Genomic DNA, 22,487 nt, shown 5'->3' with positions numbered 1-22,487 from the left:
TCTTATTATAATTTCAAAGGTGCATATTCGATGTGTTAATTTTGATCTATGAGTTGATTATAATATCTGCCAAAACAATTGCATAATCGTGCCAATTGTTTATAGCGTACTTGGCCAATTCATAAACATTTTATACCATTCTTGAGTTGATCTATCAACGGATGGATATGGTTTAATTAATAATAGAATGCAATACATAAATTGCGCAAAAGTACTACAATTGAAATCTTTGGGTTATGCTTAAAGGCTATTATGATGTAGTAGAAATGTCAGTCTACATGCAACCCTACTCTGAGATTGTACTCTGCAAAAAAAAAAAAAAAAAAGCTTATTGCTGCGGGCGTTGGTTTTATTCTTTCCTTTTTTTGGTTTTTTTTTTTTTTTTTTTTTTTTTTTTTTTTTTTTTTTTCAGTCTTGAAAGTCCATTGAGCACTCTAAAGCACTGGGAAATGGGTAAACCTACTAATAAACCTAGAGTCAAAGGCAACTTGAAGCCTGCAAGTAGTAGGTAATTTGAACTCTTGCCTTTATCTGAGCCTTTATGCTATTTGTTTCCTTATATTGACCTTCAGTAACTTTTCCACACCTTTTTTTGGCAGCCGTGCCGCTGAACTTACAGGAGGTAGTCATTCATTAAGCTTTGACAATCTTGGCGGGTTTGCGCAGTTCGCAGGCGCCATACCTGCCACGACAGCAGGAATCGTTAGCAGTTCTCGACCTTCGACACCCTCTTCTTTTGATGGGCACGATAGTCCCAGCTCGTTGACAGCAGCTGATTTAGATCCGGAACTCGTCTTCATTTTGAAAAAATTGTCAAAGCGCGATGTTGTTACAAAGTTGAAAGCATTAGAAGACTTACAAGCTTATTTACAAAATAATGAAAAAGCGATTGACGCTATTCTCCACAGTTGGGTAAAATAACGAAAAAGGAAGATACTAGTATAGATTTTTGACAGTTGCATCAGATCACTCACAACCTATGCCCTCACTTGCAAATTATTGTGCTAAAACAGATAGGTATATACAATAAAATGACCTTAGAAGTAGATCGACGTGTTCGTCTAGTTGCGAACGAAATTCATGGTTTGATGACAGTGCATGCAAAGAAGAAATTGGCACCTGTATTGAAAGACTTGATTGGGCCTTGGTTATTATCCATGTTTGATCAAAGTAAAGACATAATGCAAGTTGCAAGATCCGCTTTTGAGGTAGGTTGGACGTTTAGACAAATCTAGCAAAGAAGATATAGAATGTCATATTTTTTTATTTTTTTTAATAGACTGTGTTTATTCCTGAGAAAAGATTGCCAGCCATTTCATTTTGCCAGAAGAAGATTTTGCAATATAACAGCGATATGTTGTTGTACAAGACAGCAGATACTCTCAGCGATCCGAGATATGTTTCAAAAGAAGATATGATGGCTAAATACGCGCGTATAGTGTCTTCCAGTTTTCAGGTTTTAGCTTATTTGATTACATCGCTGTCAGTCGAGGAAAGAGACAAATGTCAGTCAGATTACACGATCATTTTGGATGATACAACTATGTGGAAAAAGTTTAGCACACATGAGAATGGACTTATTCGTAAAGCTTTATACGGATTTATAAAGACTCTATTGCTATCATGGCCAGATATGATTGAAAGGAGGATGAATTTGATTTGTCCGTCACTTTTCGGTAGTGTATTCAAGGAGAAAGATTCTGCAACCCATTCAAACATGTGGGATGCTGTTCTGTTAATGACGAAGAGTATGTAAGAATTTTAAGGAAGAAGATTGAGTAGCGAGCAAATAAAGAAATTGACTGAATGAATATTTCTTAGAGTTTCCTTCATCGTGGATTATTATTGGAGAGAAGAAGCCGGCATTACCCAAACTATACAATTTCCTTCGATGCGGACTCCATGGATCACCCAATATTGCTTATCCTAGCCTTCTAGCATTACTTGCCAATTTGCCTCCTGAATTGAAGTCAACACCAAACTTTTACAAAGATATCTTTGAGAATTTTTGGAAGGGCTTGTCAACTGAATACGTTGACCGCTCCAATTCTCACATCTTTTTAAATGCATACGCTGAATGTATCGTGTACTTCGTCATGACCCTTAGGTAAAAAATTCACATTTACCGTTACTTACTCAAAGATTTCTAAAACCATTCTTCATTTATATAGCAAGTCAAATGAAGAATCTGCAGCGGGAATAGCCAACTATTTGATACTAAACACATTTTGGGATATGGTCAAAATTTACTTTTTAAATTCAAGCGATAAAGTAATTAACGACAAATTGGACCCCAACACCGGATATGCCATCATTGCGAAACATTTCGCAGTTCTTGCTTCTGTCGATAACAGTATTGTAGAAGATTGTTTGTCGACTTTGTATTTCAATTTTGATGAGCTTTTCGTGCAAACAATTGTAGATTGTGATTCTTCCACTACACGCGCACCCTTGGATATGGACATATTCTGTCAAAAGATCAGCAATTTCTTAACAGCTATTTCACATGAACTCACTAATATTATCATCAAGCATAATGGCGGAAAAGGAAAATCACTTGCGCAGTTTGTTGAAGGTTCAGTACAGCGGTTACTAGTAGCATCCGTTGAATCCAGCATTGTACATGGAGGACATTCAACAAGCTTATTAAAAATGGCGAATCAACTAATTCATGCTGACAATATGGTTTTTCCCGAAGAAAGCTTGAATAAGTTGCTCCAGGCAAACAAACAACTTCTAGATTCATTAGTTGGCAATGTTTTTGAAAAGTCACTCGCCTACTCCACAACATACTATATCGCCTTTATTGCTCGGCTGAAGAAGGACAATAATAAAACAGCTGAAGCGAACGATCTTTGGCTCAACTTGGTTGCCAAATTGAATAATATGTATCAAAATAATGATGATTCTATAGTCATGAAAGGAGCCTTTATTTTGGGGGTAGTATGGAAGCAAATCATGGCGGAAAAACTTGCACTTAGCGAAGAGGATTGTAGTGAAGCTTTGGAAAATATCATCAGAATCTCATTATACAAACTTAATGATGGCAATATCAATGATAGCTTACGCCAGGTCTTAGAAAGCACCTTATCATCAACTCTTGGTTATTATTCATGTAAGATCAATGCTATTACATCGATATACTTTACAAATACTGATTTACTTATAACTTTTTTGTGAGTAGCATCTCATTTCCCCTCAATTACCACAGCAAGCATGACTATCGAAACCATTAAGGCTAAACTAAACACTTTCAACCAACATCATTATGTTGACAAAAAATCATCTGCTATAACTAAACCAACTGTTGCTGTACTTTATAGTACTTTGTCAGCTCTCAAAATTCTAAGCGGTGCAATTGAAGTCACTGTGAACGATAAGAAGGAAACATTACAGTTATTGCTCAAATGTGACACATCGAATGAACTTTGTGCCGAAATATTCGATGCTATATCCACTGCTTCTAATTTCAAAGCATCAGTGCTAGTAGAAGAAGATGAAATGAAGGAAGAGGTAGAACTTCTTGCCAATATTTTCGATCAAGCCTCTTCTATATGGCATAGTATCATTGAAGTAGGCCTTTTACAAGAAGCACAACAACAGCAGTTGAAGCCTTTGCTTGACCGTGTAAGAAAATCCATATCAAATGTTTATTACGCTGCTAGCCCTTCCGACTCTGTTCAGCGCATCAAAAACTTGGTAACAGCTGCAACAATTGACACCAGTACTTGGACGGCTTTGCTAGGCACTGAAAAGGAATGGATACAATTAGCATCACGTACCTTTAATCAGCAATATACTGCAGACTACTTGCAATTGGGAATTCGCAACTCTTACTCCATTGCATCATCTGAGATTTTAGTCGACAATGCCGATGAATTAATACCGATTAAATACGATATTTACGGATTGTCAGCATTCGGTCGTTTGGTATTAACCTGGGCCGAATACTTCGCTACCGCTGCCGCTGAAGATGTGAATTCAATCATGAATAACATGAATTATGATTGGGTCATACGTCAGCTTATGTTAGCCAGCATTTCTTGTGAACAAGGCCTAACCGTTTCAGATATTAGCCGTACAATATTTAGCTCAAAAGCTACCAAAGGCATTCGCAACTTCGTTGAAAATATAAGTCAGCAAGTGTTTTCTGAATGGTTGATGAGCGTATCATCTAGCATTGTAGATATCAACGCTTGGAACGACCAACTGTTGCAATCAGTGACAGCGAAACAAATTGACATCTCTAATGACCGTCTCATATCCTTCATCGCTCACTTAATTTCTCAAAAACAAGCAGACGCTAAGAACAATAGTAGGTTTATGGTTGTAGAATCAGCCATTCTCTTACAATGGATATTACAAAAGCTTGTCATTTTAGGTGATTGGCCAGTGGAACAAATGGAAAGGTGGTTGCCGCTCATTAGAGCTGAATCAGATGAATTGGATTTATTGGTCAAGCTTGCTATATTAAATGCTTTAAAAAATCGAATGAATCAAAGCAATGCCTATCAACACTATCAGAGTGACTTAGCCAGTAAATTGTCCGGTATTACTCAAGGTCTTGATCAATTTGATTTCTGTATTGAAGAATATGATTCTAGAAAGAAGCTCAATTGGAATTTATTATGCTTATTAAATGCATCTGCCTCAAAGACAAGCGGTTTTGATATACCTAGACAAAGATTGATGTTTTTGGTTCAAACTCTACGTCCACTTTTAGCAAGCGATTCATCAAATCAAGGAGAAGAATTTAGCAATGAATTGCAAAAGGCAAAGATTCTAACTCAAATGGCACAATTATTAAAGCATATGACTATATCTATCGCGGATGTACAGGGTAGTCATTGGGATTGGTTCCTACAATGCTGCTTCGAATGGACTGCTTTTAAGGATACAGCGGCCCAGCCAGAGGAACTACTTCTTGTGTACCATGCACTTGATTTATATCACACCTTATATGATATGTCTATGATCGGACAAGAGGAATATACTATTGTGCAAAATGAAGAACTGCATGATACTGCCAAGGAGCATTTGAGGGCAATGAGTAAGTCCTTGTTGCAACTTATGGCTATGGAGCAAGAATACATGAAAAAGCTTAAGAACAATGATATCGAAACTCATATTGCCCTAAACAACAAGAAGGCCAGAATAACGTATCAAGCATTACTTTCTGGATTGTTGGAACATATTCCTGAGAATGTTTTATTCGATGATGAGTACTTTTCAAGCGTAAGTTGGTTTTCTGTAGTTCAGCTAATAGCCCAAGGTATATTCATTAACCAAGTCTTCTCTCGATAGTTCAATGCTTTGATTCGTATACCCAATGAAGTACTCCAAAAGCGTGCCTATTCTCTGTTAAAGAAGTACATTTCTTTTAAAACACAAGAGTTATCTGTGCAACTTGAGTTCACTGAAACTAGTGGTGAGATGTCTTATTCCTTACTTCTGTAATGACTTTGTGTCTAATCTGTACAATTGCTTGTTTTTTATGGACTGCCATTCTTAGAGGAGGAAACACAAGTGAATATTCATGATGATATTCTTTCAATATTGTTAAATCCTCCTGAAATCGCCAGTGAAGGTATTTTAGAGATTGAAGGCCCCGAATATTCGAACAATGTCCTTGCATATCTTTTGACTTGGATGTTAATGCTAGATCATTTTACAGATATTGTAAGCTTGAACAAACATTGTTGTCTTTTTTTTTTTTTTTTTCTTTTGTGGTAAATGTAGTTGATGACAGTTAACACTTTTATTTTTGATGCATTAGACGTTCAAATTGAAACAAGAGTATACAAACCAATTGAAGGAAAAGGAGGCTGTTTCTCATCTTATGCCATTACTGTGTAAGATCCTCAATGTAGGTATCAATAGCAGTAACACTAAAAAGGCATTTGATTTATCACTGTGGTCTGTGAGTGAATATGATGTGGAAGGTTTCGATGCATCCATTGAAACAAGCTTCTTTGTGTTGGCTGGCCACCTTTATTATCGAACGCTCGTACATATTCCCTCACTGGTGAGACAATGGTGGATCGATTGCAAGAACCGTCAAATCACCATTGCCGTTGAAAATTATACTGAAAAGTACTTTAGTCAACAGCTGATTCAACGTGAGCTCGAATTGGTCAACCATCCCGATATTAAAAACCAATTAGAGGAGAATGAAGAGAATGAGTTCAGCATCAAAACTTTGAAAGGCGCAAACGAAGTTACCGCAACTTACAAGGTGGACGAACAAAATATGCAGATTGCTATTAAGCTTCCCAGTAATTTCCCTCTGAGACACATTGATGTAGAAAGTATTCAGAAAGTAGGTGTCAACGATAAACAATGGAGAGGCTGGATGTTTGCAGTAGCTTCTGTTATTAGCTCTCAGGTAAGGACGACGTTTTCATTTGTGTTGTAGAGCATTGTAAAACTAAACGGCTCGTCCTATGTCCTTGCAGAATGGAAATATCGTAGATGCTTTGACGGTATTCAAGCGCAATGTTAATTTACATTTCAGCGGTGTGGAGGACTGTACCATTTGTTACTCTATTATCAGTATCCAGGATAGGTCCATACCGACCAAGCAATGCAGGACTTGTAAGAATAAGTTCCATTCAAGTTGTTTGTATAAGGTAACTTTTTTATTTTTGATTGCCCTGAAATTAGAGTTTGAAAGGGCGATTCTAATTGATTTTTGCGAAAAATTCTGTTTTCATAGTGGTTCCGTTCATCCAATTCAGCTAGCTGTCCCTTATGTAGAACAGTTTTCTAAACTTTTTGTAATTATCAAAACTCACATTGTCGTCACCATCTTTTGTAAGAATATTCCTCCATTACGTTGTTTTTTTTTTCAGTTGATTAATATAGAATAAGCCTCTTTATTGAGAGTAGCATAATTAAGTCTTATAGATGGTTATTAAATGGTGAAACGTTCATTTGGATACAATTAAGATTATAGGAAGATGGATATAGATAGTATAAGGCCGGGTTTGTCATTTGCGTTTATGACGTGCTGCTAAATATTGTAGGTGTAAAATGATAGATGGTTGCAATTGACAAGCTTAACAGACAAAGCGCAAGTGAATCTACGACAATTGTGTGTTAGAGAACAGTAAATAGACGCCGAGCCCTCTATCTCACACTTACTGAAAAGGAACTTTTCCCAAGGCTCCAACATGTAAAGAGCTGTTTGTAACTCATATTGGTATACTTTTCTTGAGATATATTTATTGATATTCTTGATAGCTGTCATTTTTATTTGAAATTTATTGCAGCAAAGGAGCCAAAAAAACCAAAAGAAAAGAAGCACCAACGATAAAAAAAAACCTGGCTTTGGCAGTGGCACGATCGCACAAAAGAGTTCGCACTTTGAATTGAATTAGATAAAAAATAATAGATTCTGCCTAATACATGCTTTTGACAACGATAAAGCTAGTATGTTGATGTCAATATGGTATGAATTTAAAGGTATTATTTAAAAAACGCACTCTATGTATAAGCCTTCTAGGGCAAGAGGAGCCATCTGAAACAACATATTCTTACAAATAAGGAACACAGAAAGGACCCATTCCATTGATTTTCGATAACAGCAAAGCTCTAAGCCGGCGGCCTTTGAACTATTTCAGTAACCATTTTCGACATTCACAGGCACATCATGCATGCCTAAGGCTCCACAGGATTATTAACATTGAAACTGTGTTTGATCAAGTCTGCTGGCGTGTATTTCATTCTATCTTTTTAATGCTTTCTCCTCACTACTTCTCCTGTAAATGACAGCACTGCAACAAATGCAAAACGAGCAAGAGTAAAAATCTCATTCTCCATTCTACGTCGACAACGAAAATAAACAGCATATGCTTAATATTTAAAAGTATGATAGTAAGAGGAAAGGCTCAATCCATACTAATACTGCTAGGGAAAGGTTTATCTGGAATTTAAGCGTGTAAAGTGATGGTGGGATGAAACTAAAGAATAATATACTATATACAAAGAATCCGTTTCTCATTGAGTTATGAAGGGTTATGTAGCTTTGCCCTTTCCCTTATCCTTCTTTGGCACTGGTGGTGGTGATTGCAACACTTCTTCTTCATCGTCCGCATCTAACTCAGGAATTGAATAGTGAACATCTTCCCATTGACCTACATTTTTTCCACATTTGTCGAGAGCAGGTTAATTGATTTCAAATATGTGTATAACTTTTAAAAACATTGCTTTTGAAAGCTCTTGCAATACCTTGATCACGGTCATAATAAACAAAATAAACAATATCGGCATTCTCTAGAGCCTTTGCCGATTCTAACAATTTATACTCCCCTTTCGTATTGCCCTCCACAAGTAGCCGTACTTCATCGCTTGTTTTACCGTTGTTCAATGCTTTACATAAACTTTGCTTGATTTGGTCGATTGAATCTTTTTTGTCGATGCATAAATATAAAATTGTCTTTTCTCTTTTGGCTCGAATGTACGTTATGTCGGGCTAACAGTGAAAATGAATGGTTAGGGAAGTTTATTTGGTAGTTTCGAGCTAGGCGACATTTACCATGGTACAATGTAAGTGTTATCAATGTTGGAAATCGCGAAAAATAGAAAAAAGAAATCAAGGAGAAACGATGTAATAAGAACAAATCAGCAGGTAAGACTTGCAAATTCTTCTAACGTGACAATGAAAGATAAGTTTACATAATTCTTTTTTTTTTTTTTTTTTTTTTTTTTTTTTTTCTTGCAAGTTGGGGATTTAAATTAGTAATAGGTTCACAGTAAGAGTAATATTAAGAATAACAGTAATAATAGTAATGAGGTAATAAGTACGATTGTGCGTATGATAGTAGTGGGGTCTAATATTTTACTTCAGTCCAAAGATAAGGTAAAATGGTGACGCATGCAGTATAAATGACTGTACAGAACATGAGGAGACTCTGAGGAGCACCTGTCCAGCTGTTCTTTTTTGCTTCAAGGTATACTGAGTAGAACGCGACTGCAAAGAAGTGATATATAAGTACAGACGGACGTTGTAGTAAACCTGCCAAAAGACCTACGGGTTCAACGGCATAATCTCCCAATTTGAAATAAGCGAAGCAGCCTCTTTGTAGGATGGCCAAATTAGGATCTAAGAGTAAAAAGAAGTTTTAAGCTTTGCTTGATAGACGGATGGGTAGAATGTAAAATGCTTTAAATAAACTAATTCCTACCATTCCCTGCCGCAAACAAGGTATACAATGCCATGGCCAAAACATTTATAGCTGTACAGTATTTTTTCCTTTTCCAGTGGAAAGATCTCAACTGCTGTAAAACAAGTTCGGTATCTGTAAATGAAGGTATATTTTCTTGTGATAAGAGCTCTTTTAAAAGTACAACGTCATTGAATGCAACGGTCATCCCACCTAATGGAAGCAAAACGGTTTAATGTACATCTTTGCGAACCATATGTCTTTCTATTTCTTACCTCCTGTGAGTGGATGTCTCATGTTCATTGCGTCACCCAATACTATCATACCTTCGCATTGATTGATGGAAGGCGGTAAGAAGCCATTTGGCATAGACCGAATCCTTTCTTTCTCCAAAGATTCCAAAAATTTAGGCTATTTAGAGGGGAGAAAAACAGCGTTAGTATACTATACGATAATCACTGCTACAGAGCCATCAAACAACTTTACGCGTATGGTGTCAGGTAGCTGAGGTGCGATAGTCTCTCTTAGATATTGTTTCAAGTCTCCATTGGACAAAGAAGGCAATTTACCGGGTATATCGATTAAAACTCGTGTATCGTGTGTACTGATTTGATACATTAGAATAGGTGAAGGATTTGCTAGTATAACGTGTCCATGATGCGGGTAAGGTAACTTGACGTCTTTCATGATGAAGCTAATCAAAAGCACAACAAATCTGTGAATAACGCGGCCTTAAGAAAGTTGACACTTGTAAATCTTTGATTTTTTCTTACCCCACAAAGTTTGACCTTACATCTGGTGTTTTAATAGTAAACTCTTTGCGGAACCTGGAAAATAAACCATCACATACAATTGTAAGTGGGGCATAGAACTGTATTTAAAAGCAAAGGTTAAGTTATGACTGCAGGTCTTTCTTAATTTCAAACATCAATTCTATTTTACTCTAAACTCTTCATCTGTTTTCGATTGAGTAACAACGCCAATGACCTTTCCCTTCTCTCCTTGTCCATTCTCTTCTTTCAACAGTGTATTTACTGTCAGTTCTTTCACTGTAACACTATGGAAAGGGGATGCACATTAATGGATAAATGTCATCAAAGTGACACAGAGATATTCAGAACAAGCTTTAAAAACCTTACTTCTCGGTAGTCGTAGCAGCTTGTCTTAAATTTTGGATAAAACGGCCATGATGGAAAGATCTTCCAACTGCTTGCTTCTCCGTGAGAGTGTCGATAGGATATGAAAGCTGTACATAGTCATCATTACGTAGAATACCATAGCCGTAACAAGGTATACTATCAATTCCTTCCACACAGTCTAGATATAATTTCAAATTGACCAAGAGGTATATCTGTAAGAATCACTTCTTTGCTCTCTGTTGTTTGATGGTAAGCATGTCTTTTTACCTTCTAACCTTAACGATTTTAATGCATTTATGCCTCCTGGTTGTAGTAATTCGCCTACAATTCTATCTGGCTCTGATAAATCGCGCTCTAGTAATAGAACCCTTCTGCCGTCCGAACCGAAAGCTTTAGCGGCTGCACAACCCAATATACCGGCACCAACTATAATAATATCATATTCTTGGCTAATGTCGGTGGGCATTGGAGAGATGACAAGTTTATTGTAAATGGAGTGGGGGAAAAAAAGCAAAAAGTGGAGAGAGAATTTTTTATTTTTTTATTTTTCTGGTTTGAAACTGTGGAGCAAAATATATAAAAGTCCGTCCCCGCTAGGGAATGCTATGATTGGTAGATCCATGTGTACCTGAAGAATCACATGAAAGTGCAATACTATGCACAACAGCAGCAGTGGGCAACCTTGTTGAAAAATGTCGAACGATGTTTTTCCTTTCGGGCTTTGTTTTTTTTCCCTGCTCTCAATAAATCATGACACAAAGTACCAAAAGGCATTATTAAAATACTTGTTTATTTAGTAGGTGAAGTGAAGAATAGACTCCATAAAGTACCAGCAATGGCCATGAAAAGAGAAATGGTGAAAATAGTCCAATTCAGCATTTTTTCAACTGTAGATAGCTTACTGTTGAAAAGTTTCAAGTGACAAACAATGGGAAACAGAATAGAGATGCCGAAGCTGAACAATGCACCCAATAAGGACTAATGTTTAACACAGAGTAACATTTGATGATTAGACTGTTTACATAATCTTTTTTTCTTATTTTGAGGGTCTTTCTTACCATAACTCTATCAAATGCTGGTAAAAGATAGGAGATATAAACCAAAATGGCAGTGATAGTAATTCGATTAAAGATTTTGAAAATCATACTATTGTTTGTCTTCAACTGATAATAGCTAGCCAGCTTATGAGATAACCAAAGTTCACAAGTCAAATTGAGTGGCTGTGTCATCAAGCCGTATTTTGAAACAGGCGTCATCACCAGTAACCAAATGGCAAACTTATTGAGTAATTGACTGTATTCAGGTATCTGGGTCAGATTTTGAGTAATCTACATGAAGGAAAAGGATATAGGATCAATTTACGAGTATATAATGATCCTATGCAAAGCACATTATTTTACCTCTTCCATTGCGTCTTTCCCAAACATCAGATAACCAATAACTGCCATCGTCACATAAATACCGGCAGTAACAATATATGTTAAATTGACCATGCGATTATAAGCTTTTGGATCTTCCATGTCTCTATAGATAGATGGGAACACGGCATGACCTGCAAAACCAGACATGATCAAACCGAAACTGAGCGGCACATAGGAGATGTCAGTAGGAATAAATTCTGTTTCCTAAATGTCGGATAGGTCATTCAATTGAACTGTATCTTAAATTTGATAAATGTATGTGTGCGTGTGTGTGCGCTTGTACTACAACAATTTGCTCAATGAGGTACTTACCATGGGCTCTAATAAACTTCCCGGTTTGTCCTTTTTTGATATGCCGTCGTAAAAGACAATCAATAACAGCGAGAAACACGCAATAATGCCTGTTAGACTTGTATAGGCTAACTTCCTTATAGGTAGGAATACAGTTGGTAAAAGTATAATAAACGACAGGCATCTCGTTTCGACGAGGGTCAAGTCACGCGTGAATAACGTTTGAAGAACATCACTAAACAGTACAATCATGGCCACACTATGATATACATCGCAAATGGACGAGAGGTAAGAGAAAAAATAAAAAAAAAAGCCTACGGCATCTCGCTTTCATACTACTTTGAGTCTTCTCCTCTCCACCTTCTTACCCTATTGTGACTAGCTCCACTAGAAAGACAATGCTGATCCATCGTCTGCCATTCTTGCCAAAAGCAATTTGACCCATATCACCGTAGGTTTGATTCAGCCCATCGTTAGAAGCGTTCACTTTCAAACACTTGATGATAAGTTTGGCTGTGTAGTTTGTCCCAAAGCAGCAAAACATAAAAATCAAAGAGCCGCCAATCCAGCCAGCGTATTTTAGAGAGAGGGGGAGCGCTAAGATACCAATGCCTACCAGAACATTGATGGCATTGAATATAGATTGTACAAAATTGCTTTTCTTCCCTTCAACGGAGATATCTGCATCACCATCATCATCTTTGAGTATTTCAGAGGCTATGGTTGAATGACGTGAAATGGGTGGCCCAAAAAGCATATGTGTCTTGGCCTCTTCTTTAGAATTGAACGTTTGATAATCTTGACTTTGATCTCTCTTAGAATCACTAAGTATCATTTGAGGATATGGATGACGCCTGTTATGGAACAGCCTTTTTTTAATACTGCTACAGTTATATGTACTTACATTGATTTGACTCTAGAGAGTAAAGATTCCAAATCATCCTCTTCATAAGCATGGCTGTGCTGGTCAACAGAAATAGAATCTGTCATATAAAGTAATGAAGTACGCGAATAAGATCCCGCAAAATCTTGCAGCGTTGCCTTAATGATGGACTGCGGGCGCGAGATTGGTGTTCCCTGGGCTGAATAGAAGGTGTCTTCCTCATCTTCTTTTGCCGCTACTGCTGCTTTCGATTTCGTATCCTGAAACTGTTGATGCTGAAGCTCGTTCACCTCTGCTGGCCCTTGTTCGTAGTTTCTAAAACTGGGATGTATGTTACTTGGGGCACGAGAGAAATTTACACTGTTCGTATTGCTCGAAGACATGAATTGTGTTTTAGAAACTCTCAAAAAGTTCTACTCTTTTGTTGAATGAAAAGACAGAGTGAACTGTGAAAAATGGGAAATTATTGCTTAATAGATAATTTATTTATACTATAAGCTACCAATCAAGAAGAAAAAAGAAGTCTAAAATCTGTTTAGAACTAGTATGTATTTGTATATTTTCAAACGAAGATGATGATGAAACAGAGATGATGCGCTGTCAAACAGCCAAACAATAATAGTTCCCTTCCGTTTAATATATAGTTCATTAAAGCTCTAGTGTAACCAAAACACAATAGTAGAGTCAAACCCAAAAAAAAAGAAGAAGAATCTGCTCACAGATCTCGATATGCAGATAACTTGATAGGCAGACTATGTGAGAAATGTAGGATTTGTTTTCTTGAATGCACAGACAAAATGACACATTGTCCATTCAATACTTATTTTGTCGAGTTGTTGTTTTTCCACTCATTTACTAAAACTTGGTAAACCTATAAGTGGTATATATGTCAAATAAGAAAGGAGCCAGAGATACTGCTCAGAAATGGTAAACTCTTTTATTCTTTTTAAGAAATACTTTTTGTTATATAAACACAAAAGCCATGATTGATGTGTGCTTGCTATTAACTCTCCATGCAGGGCTTGTATAACAATGTGAGGTAATTTATTTAACTGCGATCGTTCAATAATGTCTAATTAAGCTAAAAAAAAAGCAAAATAGTTTCAGGATTGATATAAATCGGCATTCATTATCACCATTAGTCAATATGGTTTTTAACTTTTATTTTATTTTTTTTTCTGAAATGAAACGGTGAGTGAAATTAGATCATTTGAGCACATTAAGGTGATTAATAAATGCCTCATAGAAAAAAAAAAACCTCGTTTATAACATTCTTTGAGATGATGTATTGGGCATAGAAATAGCTGAATGGGTTGTGTCTCAGGGTAAAGCTTTTGAAGCCGGTATTACAATTTAAGGTTGAGGTAGATCCCTTTCCCATGATATGACGCCTCTAGCTGAGCATTATCCGCCTCAGATGGTATAGGCGATAAAGCTAATTGACCTGTTTATGGTATTCTTTTGGATGTCTTGAACTGTTGAAGAGAAAAACTGTTTGAAGGACCTGCTCTGTTCTACTAAGTAGTATTTATTGTTTTGGAGATATACAGCTAAAGTAATAACTACCAAAGTAGATAATGCAAAAACCAAGTCAGTGTCTAACATTATATCCGTCATAGTTTGTTATGATCTGATAAGGATTATGATATCGTAATCCATAATGTTAACGACATAACAGAGCAATAACTATTCAATCATGTTCTTGCTCAACCGAGAATTGTACAGCTACGGTTATATTTATTCACATTATTGTACGTTATGAAATTTTCAAAGTTAAAGTAATGAATAGCATTTTGATGAGGCTCTCCAGTGCATAGGCCGAGTTATTATTATTATTCAAATAGATGGTTTCTTCCGGCTTTCGAACGGGAATTCTGATAATGATTGTAATAAGCTATTTATAAAAGTTAGCACTCGGTCAAAACACTGGGAAGCGCCAAGAATTTACAACAAATAATTTTGTCATGCCGATGGCATCATCATTCAGGTCCCAATTTCCACGCGACATGAAAGAAAACACTAAATGATAGATCAAGATTTGGAGCGCAGTTAAATGTGAAACAATTACGACGATCTAACTTTTAATTTTGGAGGGTTGTTCATACACTCATCAACATCATTGGAGACCGTGACGCACAGCTACACATTGTAGTAGTAGTCTTACCAAAGAGTCAATAGAGATAATGTATTTCCCTCTCATGCTTAAGAAGCAACTCGAAACCCAAAAAGTGTTTTTCAAAGGATAAGCCAGGAGAGGGATCTTTTATTATAGTTGAAGCCTTTGCACCAATTTAACTTCTATTATAACATACCATTAGTTCTCTCCGTGCGTTCTCTACTTAGCGGAAGAGTCGTGTTCTATCCGATGCCAACTTTGCCCGCTCATTGTTCTTCCTTCCAAATCTGTCATCCTGCCCAATGGTCGGACTGTCAAATTCAGAATAGTAGGGTATTTACAGAATCTCATTGATAGCAATTGGATGAATCGACTTTCATCTATTTAAATATACGATAGCTTTCTTCTTTCCAAACAACAGACATTGCCACCCTAACGTATGGCGATAGAGAGTTTCAATGGCAACAGCGCCAAAGATAACTCACAATCTCGGCTTCAACTGGCCGGAAGACACATTGGTGCAACATAACAAAAGAATAGCCGCTATGAGAAAAAGGAGTCAGAAAAAAGGTCAGGCGTAAGGATACCCGCTCACCCCCGCCATTGTAACTTTTTTTAGCGTGCTCGCAAATCAGAACCAAGCTCGATGATCTTTAGATTCAGATCTATGTACTTTTCCTAATTCTTCAGTCAGGGTCCAGTACATGCAGTTTCTTACATTGGACCGCTTCTGAGCTGATAAGATTTGTAATTGTTACAGAAAGCAAGAAAAATGATACCATTATGGCCTTATTATCTTTACCAAGGAACGGGGGGATGGGTGTGCAAAAAATTGGATCTGTCATTCAAATAAGATGAAAATCATTGAACTTTCCAGAACGCTTTTTATTGGTCAACACAGTGGACCTGCGATCTTTTTCATGTTAGAATCATGGCAATCCCAAATAAAGTGAAAATGACGTAATGGTTACAGCTGCCTATTTCTTGAACAGCCGAAGTTGAATTATTTTATCTTTTTTTTTTTTTTTTTTTTTTTTTTTTTTCTTCTTCTATTACTTCTTTTTTTCTAACTGTTTCTTGCTCAGAAAGAACAACCTCTATTGCACCGGAACAGGTTCCATAACATTCTTTTCTTTCCTCTACAGCTTAATTTGATTACAGTTTGTTTTCTCTATTTCTTATCACTTCTTTTTATTCGAAACATTTCTTTTACATTCTTACAAATAACCTAGCTTTCTATTCAAAAAAACAAAAGAAAAGACTGTATTCATATCGTTTAAATCAAATTACAATTCAAAAGAGGAAAGACTTTTCAAGGTAAAATACATTCAAAAAAAGGCCCATTTCACTTCTTGATGCTAACCTTTATGTTTTTCGTTTGTGACCTATCCATCGTTCATATCTGATTAAAAAAAAAACAAAAAAAAACATAACCAACCTGTTTTATGAGTAATAAAGACAAAGACATTATGGAATCAAACCCAATGGTTCAAGGTATGTTGCATTTCTTTTATAAAAAGCTTTTTCTTTGACTGATAGATTGCTTTCGGAATAAAATAGATGAAGCTCCCATGGCAGTATTGCCTTTAAATCCTAGCGCCAAGTTAGATCAAGAACCTAATCCTTTTGAGAAAAGTTTCTCAGGAGCATCCGTCGAAGAAACGTCAAAAGATAAACTCAAGCTGCCCCCTGTTGCTGCTATTACTAGTCCTTCGCAGGCTTTAATAGTCAACAATAACGATCATAACAACAGCAATAGTCAACCACAACCACAGACCAACGTTATTGGTGGAGGTGTGTTACCAAAAGAAATTTCAAATCAGTTCACTTGGGAAACACTTCGTACAGGACCATTATCCCCTTCCATGTTACAAGGTCCTGCAAATCCTGATGAATACTATTCTACTGCTACTACGACAAACGGGCAATTAGCACCACCTAATATTTATTCTAGTCGATCTTCATTCACCTCTACTGCCAATCCTATTAAAATGGAGGCACCTCAGCCAATTTATATGAATACTACGCAATACCATCAATATCAGCCGAATCCATACCCACATGCACACTTGCAACAACAACAACAACAATTGCAAGAGCAATCCATACCGCGCATGAGACAGTCTTCTACAAATAGTCAAATGAGTACTAATACAACCACATCCAATAGTAGAAAACGGTCATTTTCTCATCAGGAAGATGATGGTCACTCAATAGACAGTAACGAATCGAATAATCAACCACAGAATAAATCAAGAAGAAGATCTTCTGCAGTAACCAACAACTCTGAAGAAGATCAGGATAAGAATAGCAACAGTAGTAGTAATGGCGGTGGTGGTGGCGGTAGAAAGAAATCAAAGTCGACTGGTAAATCAACTGAAGACGATGAAAAGCGAAGAAACTTTTTAGAAAGAAACAGAATAGGTGAGCGAAAACAATCCTAAAGGTTTCTATAAGAAAAGCTTATACTCACCTTCGTTTATTTTAGCCGCTCTAAAGTGCCGTCAGAGGAAGAAGCAATGGTTGAATAATCTTCAAGCAAAGGTCGAGTTTCTTACAAGTGATAACGAAAGACTTCAAATACAATCAGAATCCTTGAAAGAAGAGATCGTCAACTTAAAAACGTTACTGTTAGCTCATAAGGACTGCCCTATTGCACAGGCCAACGGTTTCCATCCTAATTCTATACAAAAAGCCATGCCTTCTATGTTATCAACGCAACAAATGATGCGACAAGGTATACCTCCTCCTCCTATGCCTCCTTCTTCTACTGCACCCAATAGCAGCACATTGGGAATGATCCCTGCTCCACCTACTTCTTTTCTGAATAACCGTACATCCACCACTAACACCGCAACCACAGCAAATACTTCTGCATCTGCCCCACCGCCGCCGCCTGTTTCAACCACCACATCCAATATCCCGAATTCTATTCCTCAATATCAGCGAGCAACGACGACTATGGGAATCCCTGTTCCACCGCAGCAAACAAGTCATCAACAACAAAGCATGGTTGCTGGCGGTTCATCAAATGTGTTAAGATTTTAAATGATCTACCCTCAACGTCCATTCTATTCCTTATTTTTGCCCTTCCCCCCCCCCCCCCTCTATATACTTTGAGGCATTAAAAAAAAAAGGGAAAACAACTACCATTTTGTTACTGATAATGATACTTATTCTACTTTTTATTTTATATCTTTTTTTTTTTTTTTTTTTTATCTTTTTAAAACGTGCAGCTGTACATTAACACTTCCCATTTCTTTTTTCTTTTTCGCTTATAGAAAAATATGAAGGGAAAAAACTATACTTTTATCTTATACACATTTACTAAGTTAAAATCTTTTGCTTTTTACCAATTTTTATTGCTTTTTAATTAAAAACATATATCTCTTTGCAAAAAAATGACGTGAACATACTGAATAAATGAGCGAGTGATTGCAATGGCAGTTGATAAAGGCTGCTGCTACCTTTTTTTGAACCCGAATTTTTTCCGTTCGTAAAACAAATCTGTCTTGGAAGACCCAAGGTTGATGATCTTTGGACAACCTTCACGATCTTTTTCTAATCGAGTACATTCTACACAATAATAAGCATCGGCTACTCCTGGACCACCACAAACGACACATCGACCTTGAAATGAACCTACAGGAGAAGGTAAGTTTACTGGACAAAAGTAGCTGCAAACAGAAGAAAAACAAAAACACTCACCAAAATTGCATTCATCGCAAATACGCACTAATGTAGCAGGACGAACGTATGAATCGCAAATGACGCAACGACCATCACAACGTTCACATAGACGTCCAATGGCAATTCCTGGCTGTTTTCGACAGAAAATGAGATCGGGATGATGCTTTGCCATTTGTTCCTTTTTCTTAAAGCAAAAGTTGACAGTTGAAAGAATTTAAAAAACAAAAAGGAATCCCTTTCTGAAATTTAAAGCAGCCCGTTGGTTGTGGACTGCGCAAATTCCCGCCCATCCTTTTTGTGGGGCAAAGGAAGAGATGATGTTGACTTTATTTACACGTGATCTCGAAAGATAAAAAGAGATCAAAACACAGTTTGAGTTTCTTCTAGTTTCATCATTGTAAAAATGGCAACGAACAGAGATACTATACAAAAGGACACCCAAGTAATGATACCTTGATTCGCAGGAAAGTTACCGTGTTGTAATGCCCACTGAGCATTAAAATAGCGCACACAAGCAAAATACAAAAATAGCATGCTTGTCACCACAAACACAAGGCCTAAACATTTGCCGAGTTTCTGGCGCTTTGTTACTGCCGACAAGTCATCTACCTGAACGATACCTTTTATAACAATATGAAATCAGCATAGAGAAACACACACGCACACACACACACACCCTCTCTCTCTCTCTCTCTTTTCCCCCCCCCCTCTTTTTGTAGCCCTTTCATTGCCTTTTACCAATGCTTAGAGCTACAATTGAAAGCGATGTTCTGAACCATGCGAGAAAAGTTCGTTCATTGGCTACATATAATATTGAGTAATAAAGATCAATATATAACAAATACTTTGATTCATAGTATGAACGATGAACCTAGATGGTCTCTGGCTATATTGCCCTTGTTTTCCAATTTGACCGCAATTGAATATTTATTAAAAAATTCGTAGAATGAGTTCAATAGACTTGCGAAAACAAGAATTGAGGTGCGAGCTTTTTTACCAGCCGTTCATTGATCGCCCTCATCATGAAAAGTATGTGTTTTTTTCTCCTCATGAATGATAGTTGTAGTATCACTGTGTAGCTGAAAGATCGCTGTTGATCTGCTCTTTGATGAAGAATGGCTATTCAGATCTTTCTTTACCGTAGTAGTTGAAGATGTGTTCAAGACCTTTCGAGAATCATAAGCGGGCCTATCGTTGCTCTTGGTGCGTTGATGATGGAGCTGTTGTGTAAGATGATGGCGGCGATCATTATTATAATCCATATTTGACAAATTGGTACGCTAGAAGAGATAAACCAAAAGAAGACGAAAAACAAATGTCTATGAATTGCACATGCATCTTGTCAGTAATAGCTTTGTTAAGAACAGGAATAGATAAACTTGCTTTTTCTTGAAATAGTTCTACGCAAAATCGGCATACTCCTCCCCGCTTCTCCTATCTTGCAGGATTCTTTTCATACTTTCAGTAATGAATCTGCTGTATAAAGCGCCCTTTATCTTTTTTAAATCCACACTTTTTGCATGGCCTGGATTACATAAGAATGGGATATTGATGGAACATTTCGTTACCAGAAAAGTAAAAGGCTTCCACTGCGGGTTTAAAAAAGGTGATCTGCATAAATTAAACTTATCAATAGTTCAAACTAGATGATTTAAAACAATAGGATGAAAAAACTAGCCTATCTTGATAAGAAAGCCGTAGCAAAGAAGGTCTAGAATGCACTGTTGTCTAAACGACTCCTATCGAAGGTATCATAGAAAATAAAATGTAAATAATCCTGCTCATTCTGCGTAGGATAGAGATCTGAATTTTCTGTTTTCTGGAAAATGCAACGCTATGGTTTCAGTTTTTCAAATGCAACATTACATCACTGATGTATGTATATTTTAATGAAACCTGGAGAATCGTCCTTTTTGCTGGTACAAAATGAACTGCTAAAGTGAGTTGTGGCATATATAATCTTTAAGCTCAATTTTGTATCAACGAACCCAACACGAGAAATTTTTTTTCTCTGGATTGTTGCATGCATTTTTTATTGTCTGCAAACTTGCATAATAGAAATTAGATGAAAACGGGAACAGTTCTCTCTCCCTTTCTCTCTTCATTTTGCTCTTCTTTTATATATCATATCTATATTATATCTTGAGACTTTTTTTGAAAATACAAAAAAAAAAGGAAACTTATGTCCAGTCCACAAAACTATCAACCTGACGTGGAAACATCATCTTTTGAAGAACGGTTAAAGAATAAAAACATTCGCTCTATGCCTGTAGGCAACGAGCGGCTTGCTGCTTTACGTGACTTGGGAGCAACATTTGATGAAGGACGACATAAAACTACAAAGATAGCCACTCCTTCCGGTACACCCAAGATTCCAGCTTTTGTAGATGCTGGTCAAATTGAGGTATGGGTTACTCAATATTGACTATGATCACCATTGCAAAATAACTGACTTGTACGTTATGAATATGTAGCGTCTGTTACAACAAAAGTCAACTGCCCGAAATCCATTTTCAGCATCAATATCATCCAGCAGGGGAGACTTTACAATGTCCGGTGAATAGCTTAATTACGAAAAATGGCGGATACAAAGCACCTTTGCTGCTTTCTATGCATCTTTGTACGCCAACCGTTTTCTCTTCGCCCCCATCATATAAAGTGAGAGCGGTACATATTGTCACAATGCAACAAATTTGAATGTTCTTTACTAGAAAACAAACTTCAATCTGCACAAAGCTAAATGGCACTAAACTGAAAATAATTGTCCTTGAATAAAATCAAGCTGTCTATACACGTCAAAAAGATTGTCTTTTGATGGAGAGGAACTGTCATTAATTCTACCAGAAAATAATGTAAAACTTCTCCTTCTTCAAGGCTTCGAAAATGTTTAATGGTATCACGAAGAATACGACTAATTCAAAATGAATGACGTAGAAGTTTAGCGGCAATTTACTCATATCTCGATACCCCACCTTATTTCATCGTCTTGCTTCTAATATTTTAATTGATACCACTTCATATGATCATGTGATCTTGTAATTTTTTGACATCTAAGGTGCAAGGTTTTTTTGAAATGCTCTAATCGTAGCTAGTAAATCAGTGAAATCAGTATTACTTACCTTATGCGGATACGAATTAGAAGGTAGTTCATCTAACTGTAATTTATAGTCCGTAGCTGTATTGTAACAACACAATTGTAAGTATTACATGTTAGCATCTGCTTATGCTTAAAAAGAAGGTCTCTACGGAGTCTCTGTTAGAGGTATATGAATTTAATGCACAGTTACAGCATTCTCCTCTGTCCTAGCACAATAATCTAATGACTTGCACTAGTATTTTATGCTTGTGGTAACCTATTTAGGAACTTTGCAGATAGCAACTCCTGTCTACTTATCCTTTAACTTAGAACTCTTTGCCAATATCGACAATAGCTATTCATCATTCCGTACTGAAGGGTGGTTTATTGGATTGAATATTTTTTATTACCCATTTGAAAAGTCAGCTTTCCTGATTTCAATTTGTTCACTACGATACACAGAAACACCTTCTGAACACCGTCTTTCTAGTATCATAATGTTGCATATGTAAAACATCCATAACTCTATCACATCATATTGATGAACTTGTCTCATAAACAAATAATTCACTTATCTTGGAAAGTACAATAGTGACCTAGCATTTAGAATATTCACTTCTACCCTAGAAATCTTGGTAAACGACTAGACAATATTACTTTATTTTAAACGATTTTATTTTATGTAGTTTGTACGTCACCAATGTAGT

General features: G+C 36.7%; 9 protein-coding genes across 9 annotated transcripts; 3 read left to right on the top strand and 6 right to left on the bottom strand.

Moving 5' to 3' along the window:
* Nucleotides 1–449: 449 nt before the first annotated feature.
* Nucleotides 450–6,415, top strand: BDF20DRAFT_813891 (uncharacterized protein; the record flags this gene model as incomplete). The annotated part of the gene is made up of 10 exons (XM_053076924.1): nucleotides 450–504; nucleotides 674–912; nucleotides 1,014–1,208; nucleotides 1,280–1,748; nucleotides 1,822–2,107; nucleotides 2,172–3,115; nucleotides 3,185–5,235; nucleotides 5,305–5,428; nucleotides 5,513–5,679; nucleotides 5,777–6,415. 10 exons carry the CDS (start codon nucleotides 450–452, stop codon nucleotides 6,413–6,415), a joined length of 5,169 nt encoding a protein of 1,722 aa, XP_052939605.1.
* Nucleotides 6,416–6,999: 584 nt separating this feature from the next.
* BDF20DRAFT_813758 (small subunit of serine palmitoyltransferase-like protein) lies at nucleotides 7,000–7,249 on the bottom strand (the record flags this gene model as incomplete). Its single annotated transcript, XM_053076909.1, has 2 exons — nucleotides 7,000–7,082; nucleotides 7,144–7,249. The coding sequence occupies 2 exons, from the start codon at nucleotides 7,247–7,249 to the stop codon at nucleotides 7,000–7,002; spliced, it is 189 nt and encodes a 62-aa protein (XP_052939604.1).
* Nucleotides 7,250–7,632: 383 nt separating this feature from the next.
* BDF20DRAFT_313830 (uncharacterized protein) lies at nucleotides 7,633–8,697 on the bottom strand. Its single transcript, XM_053075185.1, has 3 exons — nucleotides 8,537–8,697; nucleotides 8,230–8,473; nucleotides 7,633–8,135 (listed from the first exon to the last, which is right to left on the bottom strand). The coding sequence occupies exons 1-3, from the start codon at nucleotides 8,537–8,539 to the stop codon at nucleotides 8,017–8,019; spliced, it is 366 nt and encodes a 121-aa protein (XP_052939603.1). The 5' UTR covers nucleotides 8,540–8,697; the 3' UTR covers nucleotides 7,633–8,016.
* Nucleotides 8,680–10,830, bottom strand: BDF20DRAFT_854605 (squalene epoxidase-domain-containing protein). Its single transcript, XM_053080192.1, has 8 exons — nucleotides 10,571–10,830; nucleotides 10,304–10,481; nucleotides 10,107–10,221; nucleotides 9,938–10,035; nucleotides 9,651–9,858; nucleotides 9,440–9,575; nucleotides 9,186–9,377; nucleotides 8,680–9,103 (listed from the first exon to the last, which is right to left on the bottom strand). The coding sequence occupies exons 1-8, from the start codon at nucleotides 10,767–10,769 to the stop codon at nucleotides 8,832–8,834; spliced, it is 1,398 nt and encodes a 465-aa protein (XP_052939602.1). The 5' UTR covers nucleotides 10,770–10,830; the 3' UTR covers nucleotides 8,680–8,831.
* BDF20DRAFT_854601 (transmembrane amino acid transporter protein-domain-containing protein) lies at nucleotides 10,831–13,498 on the bottom strand. Its single transcript, XM_053080191.1, has 6 exons — nucleotides 12,920–13,498; nucleotides 12,384–12,839; nucleotides 12,037–12,274; nucleotides 11,704–11,928; nucleotides 11,362–11,631; nucleotides 10,831–11,281 (listed from the first exon to the last, which is right to left on the bottom strand). Exons 1-6 carry the CDS (start codon nucleotides 13,279–13,281, stop codon nucleotides 11,093–11,095), a joined length of 1,740 nt encoding a protein of 579 aa, XP_052939601.1. The 5' UTR covers nucleotides 13,282–13,498; the 3' UTR covers nucleotides 10,831–11,092.
* A 2,551-nt stretch (nucleotides 13,499–16,049) lies between these two features.
* On the top strand, nucleotides 16,050–18,120 carry BDF20DRAFT_854589 (uncharacterized protein). Its single transcript, XM_053080190.1, has 4 exons — nucleotides 16,050–16,331; nucleotides 16,473–16,508; nucleotides 16,575–17,438; nucleotides 17,503–18,120. Exons 2-4 carry the CDS (start codon nucleotides 16,484–16,486, stop codon nucleotides 18,060–18,062), a joined length of 1,449 nt encoding a protein of 482 aa, XP_052939600.1. The 5' UTR covers nucleotides 16,050–16,331; nucleotides 16,473–16,483; the 3' UTR covers nucleotides 18,063–18,120.
* Nucleotides 18,121–18,239: 119 nt separating this feature from the next.
* BDF20DRAFT_953130 (PHD finger-like domain-containing protein 5A) lies at nucleotides 18,240–19,324 on the bottom strand. Its single transcript, XM_053084892.1, has 2 exons — nucleotides 18,723–19,324; nucleotides 18,240–18,656 (listed from the first exon to the last, which is right to left on the bottom strand). Exons 1-2 carry the CDS (start codon nucleotides 18,874–18,876, stop codon nucleotides 18,478–18,480), a joined length of 333 nt encoding a protein of 110 aa, XP_052939599.1. The 5' UTR covers nucleotides 18,877–19,324; the 3' UTR covers nucleotides 18,240–18,477.
* Nucleotides 19,065–19,645, bottom strand: BDF20DRAFT_813529 (uncharacterized protein; the record flags this gene model as incomplete). Its single annotated transcript, XM_053076885.1, has 3 exons — nucleotides 19,065–19,324; nucleotides 19,443–19,505; nucleotides 19,576–19,645. Coding segments are annotated over 3 exons (393 nt in total), but the record flags the coding sequence as incomplete, so codon positions are not given.
* Nucleotides 19,646–20,480: 835 nt separating this feature from the next.
* BDF20DRAFT_953128 (uncharacterized protein) lies at nucleotides 20,481–21,487 on the top strand. The gene is made up of 2 exons (XM_053084891.1): nucleotides 20,481–21,108; nucleotides 21,179–21,487. Exons 1-2 carry the CDS (start codon nucleotides 20,887–20,889, stop codon nucleotides 21,266–21,268), a joined length of 312 nt encoding a protein of 103 aa, XP_052939597.1. The 5' UTR covers nucleotides 20,481–20,886; the 3' UTR covers nucleotides 21,269–21,487.
* The last annotated feature ends 1,000 nt before the right edge of the window (nucleotides 21,488–22,487 follow it).

This window comes from Mycotypha africana, assembly GCF_025528875.1.
Source record: "Mycotypha africana strain NRRL 2978 chromosome Unknown BDF20scaffold_2, whole genome shotgun sequence".
Lineage (NCBI taxonomy): Eukaryota > Fungi > Mucoromycota > Mucoromycetes > Mucorales > Mycotyphaceae > Mycotypha > Mycotypha africana.
The sequence above is the reverse complement of the archived record's forward strand: the minus strand, read 5'-3'. Positions and strand labels throughout refer to the sequence as shown.